This window comes from Phyllobates terribilis, unplaced genomic scaffold (genome assembly GCF_046119375.1).
Source record: "Phyllobates terribilis strain yellow unplaced genomic scaffold, ASM4611937v1 Scaffold_7__3_contigs__length_470593459, whole genome shotgun sequence".
Classification (NCBI taxonomy): Eukaryota; Metazoa; Chordata; class Amphibia; order Anura; family Dendrobatidae; genus Phyllobates; species Phyllobates terribilis.
Genome location: NW_027362767.1, coordinates 269,544,003 through 269,553,756, shown reverse-complemented (window position 1 = coordinate 269,553,756; position 9,754 = coordinate 269,544,003). Strand labels below are relative to the sequence as shown.

The following is a 9,754-nucleotide window of genomic DNA, read 5'->3' as shown; positions in this document are numbered from 1 at the left end:
TTTTTATTTTTAACATTTTAATTCTTTTTTTTTTTACTATAGATGCTGCATTTAAAGCATCTAAGTTGTTCACATATTATAAATCCATGCCGGTTGCATGGATTTATATTGTGTGATCAACTTGTCAAGCACTTTTCCAAGTGATGCTCAAAATCGCTTGGAGAAGTGCTTGAAAAAACGCATGCGAAAACGCATGTAAAAATGCTTCTCTCTGGCAGAAAAAACGCATGTAAATCTGCATGCGTTTTTTTCTGCAAGAGAGAGGCAAAAACACTCTGCATCAAATCTGCTACGTGGGCACATAGCCTTAGGAGGTAGAAAGCAGAGACCTGGGAAACTTCCCAGTTTTCTGACCCCTCAGGGCCTGGTCAGAAAGAGCTGCAGTGCTCAGAAACACACTGCCAAAGCGACCAGAACAAACCTAGTGCTGATTTCCCCTCTAGTCTCTGTGTGCCGTCTAAGTCTTCTTCTCATCGGCTAATGCCCACAACAGAAGCAATTCTACAAGGCAATCATAGTAAGAGGCGTCATTATGTTCTGCCATTATAGTAAAAGCAGCAATTACCTGTGCAGGTCACAGACTGCGTGTTCCAGACACGATACAAAAACGCAGCCACTTTATCAACGAGAATAAGAGATTAAAGAATGTTCTTAGCTCAACTGCAGGAGGAAAGAGCCGCCGGTGCCGTGTGCGGAGTGAAGAAATTAACTTAAAGTAAACTCCACAGCACTTTACATCAGACTTCAGTGCAAACTTTACCAATTGTGTGCTGGATCCGGTGTTTACTACTCCATTCACAGTCAAAACTAATCAGCTGGCTTCCATTGTTTGCTCCATTATGAAAGCTGCTTTGGATGTGATTGGAAACATAGCCATAAAAATTAAGACTGATACATCACTGGAAATATAATGGCAGCCAATGAGGCCAGGAGCTTAGTTGCTCAGCAAAAACTTTAAGAATAAGTAGTGTGGTGGTCTCTGAACCCTGGAACCTGAGGGGATTAAACCGCACTTCACTCACATCATAACCGGTCAGCAATGATGGCGAGGGGCCCGGTAGCCAATACTGAAGGTGGGACAATATTTTTAATTTGCAGAAGTGGAAACAGAAAAAAATTCATTTTTCTGGTCGTAAATGAAGAAAATGATTGTAAAATAAAATGGAAATAGATTCATGTAACAAATAGTATAAAATACTTTATTGGGACATAAAAAATAAATAAACCATCAGTAAATAATGAAAAGTAGTATCCAGCAGCCTCATACCACACATCCTTATTATTAAAAAAGAATTCCCCTCCTGCACCTTGTGCCCTGATTTGAAGTAGTGCCTAGCCCTCTTTCTCATATTCTATAAGAATATAGGAGTCCCTTGCTGCACTGGGTCCAGGGGCAGCAAAACAATAGAGGGAGCCCATGAGAAGTAGGGAGCAAGAACTCTGTTACCTATAAGCCTGCATAGAGACCACCTACATAAAATGAGAGCACCATAAGCAAACACTGGGTTATAGGATTACGTACAGGGCCCAAATTGTCAGGTCAGCCTTTCCTGTCAGGTGTGGTGTACCGAGAAACGCCTTACTGTGGCTACCAAGTACACATGAATTGGCCAATTTATGCGCTAAGATTTCACAGTTATTTCTATTTTCTACAGCAGTAATGCTATTCAAATTTCATATATTTCATGTTCGCATACTTAATGTTGCAGAGTGCTACTTGATTTGTTAGTTAGAGAACACAACCACTGGAAAACCATAGAAGAGCACTAGTATATAGAGCTCCAGTCTGTGGCATAAGATCCAAGATATGGAAATTAGCACTAGGACCGTAGAATGGCAGACCATGGGGGTGTGTGTGTCGCGCAGTTGCAGACACCTCAGGTAATCGTCAGTCTACTCTCTCCTTGCTGGTACCCCTCTCAATATTGATTTTATCTGTGGTTCTACTATTTGGGACCCATCCTATGTATATCTGGGATATTTTGCCTAATAGAAGATTACTCTCATATTTACTATTGCCAACATAGTGTATCAAGGACAGTATATAATGAAATTACAAGTGTATACAGAAACTATGTTGTAGGCAGGTAATGTAGGGCAGCGGGTTGTTCCTACGCATATCTATTTTCCAATTACTTTTTGTGGGCTGATATATAGTACACGGACCTTTCTGCTCAGATCCAACTACCTGTATACTACGGGTATCTTAGGGAGTTAATTACATGTGACATCATGTCTGCTCATTTTGTCTTTTACCAGGATTATTTTAGGATGAATCATGTCATTGTATCCTGCCCGTGCACTTTTTCTGTTTTCTGTAGTACCACTTTGCAATAAAGGTATTTTATTCATTAATATTACTGACAGGTTTCTTTGATGTACTCTTTGGGACCTTTAGTTCAGCTTGTCCTTTTTTTGTTATTTATTTGTTAGCTGTATATGGAGGTAGCTGCTCCTAGTAAGCACCTGTACACACCTATTTCTCTTGTTTTGGATGTGCCGGTCTGTTTTTTTCTGTGTATATGTAGCGGCGTTCTGACTGAGCACTCCACCTATAGGCCACAGGCGGTTTTAATTGCAGCAGGATCTTGCTTTCCCATACACATGCAGACTTTTGTCTCTTAGAGAGAAGTTCACATTGGCAGGGTCCTGGTATCGAGAAACGCCTCATTGTGGCTACCAGGTACACATGAATTGGCCAATTTATGCGCTAAGATTTCTCAGTTATTTCTATATTCTATAGCAGTAATGCTATTCAAATTTCATATATTTCATGTTCGCATACTTAGCGTTACAGAGTGGTACTTTTTTTAGTTGTATATGGGGGTAGCTGCTCCTAGTAAGCACCTGTACACACCTATTTCTTGTTTTGGATGCGCTGGTCAGTTTTTTCTGTTTAGGTGTGGTGTACCAGCAGGGGACCTCTTTGTGATTTTTGGGATCCTGTGTGTACACCCCTGTGGGTTACAAGACATAGAAGCCAGTAAAGATCAGACCTCATAAGACTCCCTGAGAGAGGCACAGATGTCAGCACTTTGCAGCATAAAGAGCTCCATGTGTAAACTCCATTATCAAGAACCTAAACTCACTTATGTACAATCATCCTCTGTCACTGTGTATTAAGGCTCTGAATGCAGGATTTACTATAGCACCAAATGTCTGTCATCATTGGGGTGCAGCCTCTTCTGCTGCAGGGAGGTGCCCGGCCCCCAGACCTATGACTGGCACATAGTCTCAATGACTGGTAGGAGAGGGCCAGTACCTTATAGGTTCCCTTATTGCTACTGGCACGGTGTATAACATTAAAAAACAATTGTCCATGTCTAGTCTTTACATAGAGGGAGGTTGCTGTATATGGACGATGGACTCCACAGTTTAGTAGGTCCTTGACTAGCCAAGGTGGTGACCTTGGGATCAGTAAGGATATGGAGAGACAGAGATGAAGATGATGAAAACGCTCTGATACCGTAACCCCTGCTGCTCGCTGTGAGACGCCGCCTGTACTTTTATTCGGTAAACTCCTGAAGTGTCCAGAGAACGTAAGGTGTAGATGATACCATGACCTCCATCATCACGAAGTGCAAAGGGGCTGCCCAAATCTTGTTCCACCGAAGTGAATGTCGTTTGGTTTTGGTGAACGCCTCCTTCAGAAAAGGCGCTGAGGCGAACGACATCTTGATTTGGAGGTATCCCAAAAGGCAGAGTCAGCAGCTTGTACTGCAAAGTATAGGGGCCACCCGAACTGCAGTCTGTTAGACACCGGCGATAACATGTCCTATAGAAGGGGGGAACAATGCATTAATTTATGGAGTCACTGTGGACATATATTACATTACTTATCTTGTACCAATCCTGAGTTACATCCTGTATTATACCCCAGAGCTGCACTCACTATTCTGCTGGTGCAGTCACTGTGTACATACATTACATTACTGATCCTGTACTGATCTTGAGTTACATCCTGTATTATACCCCAGAGCTGCACTCACTGTTCTACTGGTACAGTCACTGTGTACATACATTACATTACTGATCCTGTACTGATCTTGAGTTACATCCTGTATTATACTCCAGAGCTGCACTCACTATTCTGCTGGTGCAGTCACTGTGTACATACATTACATTACTGATCATGTACTGATCCTGAGTTACATCCTGTATTATACCCCAGAGCTGCACTCACTATTCTGCTGGTGCAGTCACTGTGTACATACAGTGGTGGCCAAAAGTATTGGCACCCCTGCAATTCTGTCAGATAATACTCAGTTTCTTCCTGAAAATGATTGCAATCACAAATTCTTTGGTATTATTATCTTCATTTAATTTGCTTGCAAGGAAAAACACAAAAGAGAATGAAGCAAAAATCAAATCATTGATCATTTCACACAAAGCGCCAAAAATGGGCCAGACAAAAGTATTGGCACCCTCAGTCTAATACTTGGTTGCACAACCTTTAGCCAAAATAACTGCGAACAACCGCTACCGGTAACCATCAATGAGTTTCTTACAATGCTCTGCTGGAATTGTAGACCATTCTTCTTTGGCAAACTGCTCCAGGTCCCTGATATTTGAAGGCGCCTTCTCCAAACTGCCATTTTGAGATCTCTCCACAGGTGTTCTATGGGATTCAGGTCTGGACTCATTGCTGGCCACCTTAGAAGTCTCCAGTGCTTTCTCTCAAACCATTTTATAGTGCTTTTGGAAGTGTGTTTTGGGTCATTGTCCTGCTGGAAGACCCATGACCTCTGAGGGAAACCCAGCTTTCTCACACTGGCCCTACATTATGCTGCAAAATTTGTTGGTAGTCTTCAGACTTCATAAAGCCATGCACACGGTCAAGCAGTCCAGTGCCAGAGGCAGCAAAGCAACCCCAAAACATCAGGGAACCTCCGCCATGTTTGACTGTAGGGACCGTGTTCTTTTCTTTGAATGCCTCTTTTTTTTTCCTGTACACTCTATGTTGATGCTTTTTCCCAAAAAGCTCTACTTTTGTCTCATCTGACCAGAGAACATTCTTCCAAAACGTTTTAGGCTCTCAGGTAAGTTTTGGAAAACTCCAGCCTGGCTTTTATATGTTTCGGGGTAAGAAGTGGGGTCTTCCTGGGTATCCTACCATACAGTCCCTTTTCATTCAGACGCCGACGGATAGTACGGGTTGACACTGTTGTACCCTCGGACTGCAGGGCAGCTTGAACTTGTTTGGATGTTAGTCGAGGTTCTTTATCCACCATCCGCACAATCTTGCGTTGAAATCTCTCAATTTTTCTTTTCCGTCCACATCTAGGGAGGTTAGCCACAGTGCCATGGGCTTTAAACTTCTTGATGACACTGCGCACGGAAGACACAGGAACATTCAGGTCTTTGGAGATGGACTTGTAGTCTTGAGATTGCTCATGCTTCCTCACAATTTGGTTTCTCAAGTCCTCAGACAGTTCTTTGGTCTTCTTTCTTTTCTCCATGCTCAATGTGGTACACACAAGGACACAGGACAGAGGTTGAGTCAACTTTAATCCATGTTAACTGGCTGCAAGTGTGATTTAGTTATTGCCAACAACTGTTAGGTGCCACAGGTAAGTTACAGGTGCTGTTAATTACACGAATTAGAGAAGCATCACATGATTTTTCAAACAGTGCCAATATTTTTGTCCACCCCCTTTTTTAGGTTTGGTGTGGAATTATATCCAATTTGGCTTAAGGACAATTCTTTTTGTGTTTTTTCCTTGCAAGCAAATTAAATGAAGATAATAATACCAAAGAATTTGTGATTGCAATCATTTTCAGGAAGAAACTGAGTATTATCTGACAGAATTGCAGGGATGCCAATACTTTTGGCCACCACTGTACATTACTGATCCTGTGTTACATCCTATATTATACCCCAGAGCTGCACTCACTATTCTGCTGGTGCAGTCACTGTATACATACATTACATTACTTATCCTGTACTGATCCTGAGTTACATCCTGTATTATACTCCAGAGCTGCACTCACTATTCTGCTGGTGCAGTCACTGTGTACATACATTACATTACTGATCCTGTACTGATCCTGAGTTACATCCTGTATTATACCCCAGAGCTGCACTCACTATTCTGCTGGTGCAGTCACTGTATACATACATTACATTACTGATCCTGTACTGATCCTGAGTTACATCCTGTATTATACTCCAGAGCTGCACTCACTATTCTGCTGGTGCAGTCACTGTGTACATACATTACTGATCCTGAGTTACATCCAGTATTATACTCCAGAGCTGCACTCACTGTTCTGCTGGTGCAGTCACTGTGTACATACATTACATTACTGATCCTGTGCTGATCCTGAGTTACATCCTGTATTATACTCCAGAGCTGCACTCACTATTCTGCTGGTGCAGTCACTGTGTACATACATTACATTACTGATCCTGCACTGATCCTGAGTTACAACCTGTATTATACTCCAGAGCTGCACTCACTATTCTGCTGGTGCAGTCACTGTGTACATACATTACTTATCCTGTACTGATCCTTAGTTACATCCTGTATTATACTCCAGAGCTGCACTCACTATTCTGCTGGTGCAGTCACTGTGTACATTACATTACTGATCCTGTACTGATCCTGAGTTACATCCTGTATTATACCCCAGAGCTGCACTCACTATTCTGCTGGTGCAGTCACTGTGTACATACATTACATTACTTATCCTGTACTGATCCTGAGTTACATCCTGTATTATACCCCAGAGCTGCACTCACTATTCTGCTGGTGGAGTCACTGTGTACATACATTACATTACGTATCCTGTACTGATCCTGAGTTACATCCTGTATTATACTCCAGAGCTGCACTCACTATTCTGCTGGTGGAGTCACTGTGTACATACATTACATTACGTATCCTGTACTGATCCTGAGTTACATTCTGTATTATACTCCAGAGCTGCACTCCCTATTCTGCTGGTGCTGTCACTGTGTACATACATTACATTACTGATCCTGAGTTACATCCTGTATTATACTCCAGAGCTGCACTCACTATTCTGCTGGTGCAGTCACTGTATGCATACATTACATTACTTATCCTGTACTGATCCTGAGTTACATCCTGTATTATACTCCAGAGCTGCACTCACTATTCTGCTGGTGCAGTCACTGTGTACATACATTACATTACTGATCCTGTACTGATCCTGAGTTACATCCTGTATTATACTCCAGAGCTGCACTCACTATTCTGCTGGTGGAGTCACTGTGTACATACATTACATTACTTATCCTGTACTGATCGTGAGTTACCTCCTGTATTATACTCCAGAGCTGCACTCACTATTCTGCTGGTGCTGTCACTGTGTACATACATTACATTACTGATCCTGAGTTACATCCTGTATTATACTCCAGAGCTGCACTCACTATTCTGCTGGTGCAGTCACTGTGTACATACATTACATTACTTATCCTGTACTGATCCTGAGTTACATCCTGTATTATACTCCAGAGCTGCACTCACTATTCTGCTGGTGCAGTCACTGTGTACATACATTACATTACTGATCCTGTACTGATCCTGAGTTACATCCTGTATTATACTCCAGAGCTGCACTCACTATTGTGCTGGTGCAGTCACTGTGTACATACATTACATTACTTATCCTGTACTGATCCTGAGTTACATCCTGTATTATACTCCAGAGCTGCACTCACTATTCTGCTGGTGCAGTCACTGTGTACATACATTACATTACTTATCCTGTACTGATCCTGAGTTACATCCTGTATTATACTCCAGAGCTGCACTCCCTATTCTGCTGGTGCTGTCACTGTGTACATACATTACATTACTGATCCTGAGTTACATCCTGTATTATACTCCAGAGCTGCACTCACTATTCTGCTGGTGCAGTCACTGTGTACATACATTACATTACTTATCCTGTACTGATCCTGAGTTACATCCTGTATTATACTCCAGAGCTGCACTCACTATTCTGCTGGTGCAGTCACTGTGTACATACATTACATTACTGATCCTGTACTGATCCTGAGTTACATCCTGTATTATACTCCAGAGCTGCACTCACTATTCTGCTGGTGCAGTCACTGTGTACATACATTACATTACTTATCCTGTACTGATCCTGAGTTACATCCTGTATTATACTCCAGAGCTGCACTCACTATTCTGCTGGTGCAGTCACTGTGTACATACATTACATTACTTATCCTGTACTGATCCTGAGTTACATCCTGTATTATACTCCAGAGCTGCACTCCCTATTCTGCTGGTGCTGTCACTGTGTACATACATTACATTACTGATCCTGAGTTACATCCTGTATTATACTCCAGAGCTGGAGTATAATACATTACATTAATTATGATGTATTGAACATCACTGAAAAAGAGAAAAGGCAGCCATACTTGCACTACCATGTCCAGACACAAATGCCCAAACAGGATGCAGCAGGTCCCCCGTGATAAAGGGGGGCAGCACAGGTGCAAAATACTAATAATGCAACCACTTACTAACACATCAAACATCCATGGGTTGGGTGCACAGTATTATAATTGCACACAGGCTTGCATAGGGTGTCATTCACACCATTACGCGACATGCACCTCTATCCGTATAACAGCCTATTACCAACAGTAAAAGAAATGCCAAGCGAGCTCGCCGAAAGGGTTAATGATATATACTTGCTCAACACTAGTCCTGATCAATGTGGCTGCAGCATTGTATGTGGCTCTTACCCTGGGCTGGGGCCCTTGGTGTAGGACACAGGGCAGGGGGTGTCCAGACACTGGTAGCCTCCTCTGGTGTTGAAGCACATCTGGTTGGCTCCGCAGCTGATTCTCTGCTCTGAACATTCATCTATATCTGGAGGGAGAAGAAAGATTGCAAAACAGTATATACACACTGCCTTCATGAACTCGATGTTCTCCTGAAATACTCCATACATTATGGAATTCGCAGTGTATGACCTTTCATGATTACTTCTCCTCTCCTGACATGCTTTGTGCTGCTGGGTATCCTGCTCCTTCATCTCTTAATCTTATGACCTTCTGCATAATGAACATTAACATATATCCTGAAATACTCTGTGCAGCTGTGGACCACTTTCCCTGTCATATGCAGCAATGTTTCTGGGTAAACACAGGATTTTGGGTTGCACTAACGCATGGCATTTACCTTGGCAGTTCCTGTTGTTGGGCAGCAGCCGGTACCCTGACGGGCACAGACACTGGTAGCTGCCCTCTGTGTTTCTGCATTCATGCTGGCAGGGACTGCGCTGGCGGCATTCATCTACATCTGTAAGAAGGGAACAGAGCATGACCCCTGACCTGTACCCCACGGGAATCATTATTTGTAGTGGTCACAGCTCATAGATGGTGGGACATCTCCCAGTTTACCTGCACAAGCCCCATTCCTGCGGACATATCCTGGTGGGCACCGGCCTGGGCTGTTTTGGCCAATCAGGTTGCCGTTTTGGCTGTAGGACAGCCAGGTGTATACGTTGTTCCCATGAATACGTCCATTGGTGACCGGCCGCTCATATTGGGCTCCCGTGAGACCAATGGCAGAACTATTACCGAGCCTCTCCAGTCCTGCACATGAGCGCCCATCCCCCAGGAGCTGTTTGCCAGGTGGGCACAGGCATTTGTAGCTGCCAGCGAGATTTTGGCACTGATGTGCACAGGGTCTGGGCACCTGCTGGCACTCATTAATATCTGGGTGCAAAGAACAGTGAACATTTCATACTCGTACAT

At 43.1% G+C, this 9,754-nt stretch overlaps 1 protein-coding gene across 1 annotated transcript in view; it reads right to left on the bottom strand.

Annotated features, from left to right (window-relative positions):
• Positions 1–1,178: 1,178 nt before the first annotated feature.
• Positions 1,179–9,754, bottom strand: part of HMCN2 (hemicentin 2) — a 145,841-nt gene continuing 137,265 nt past the window's right edge. Inside the window, exons 87-90 of the mRNA XM_073640738.1 lie at positions 9,398–9,715; positions 9,177–9,296; positions 8,738–8,864; positions 1,179–3,775 (exon numbers count right to left, since the gene is read on the bottom strand). Coding sequence (XP_073496839.1) covers positions 3,415–3,775; positions 8,738–8,864; positions 9,177–9,296; positions 9,398–9,715 — 926 coding nt within the window. The 3' untranslated portion in view covers positions 1,179–3,414. The remainder of the gene's footprint in view (positions 3,776–8,737; positions 8,865–9,176; positions 9,297–9,397; positions 9,716–9,754) is intronic.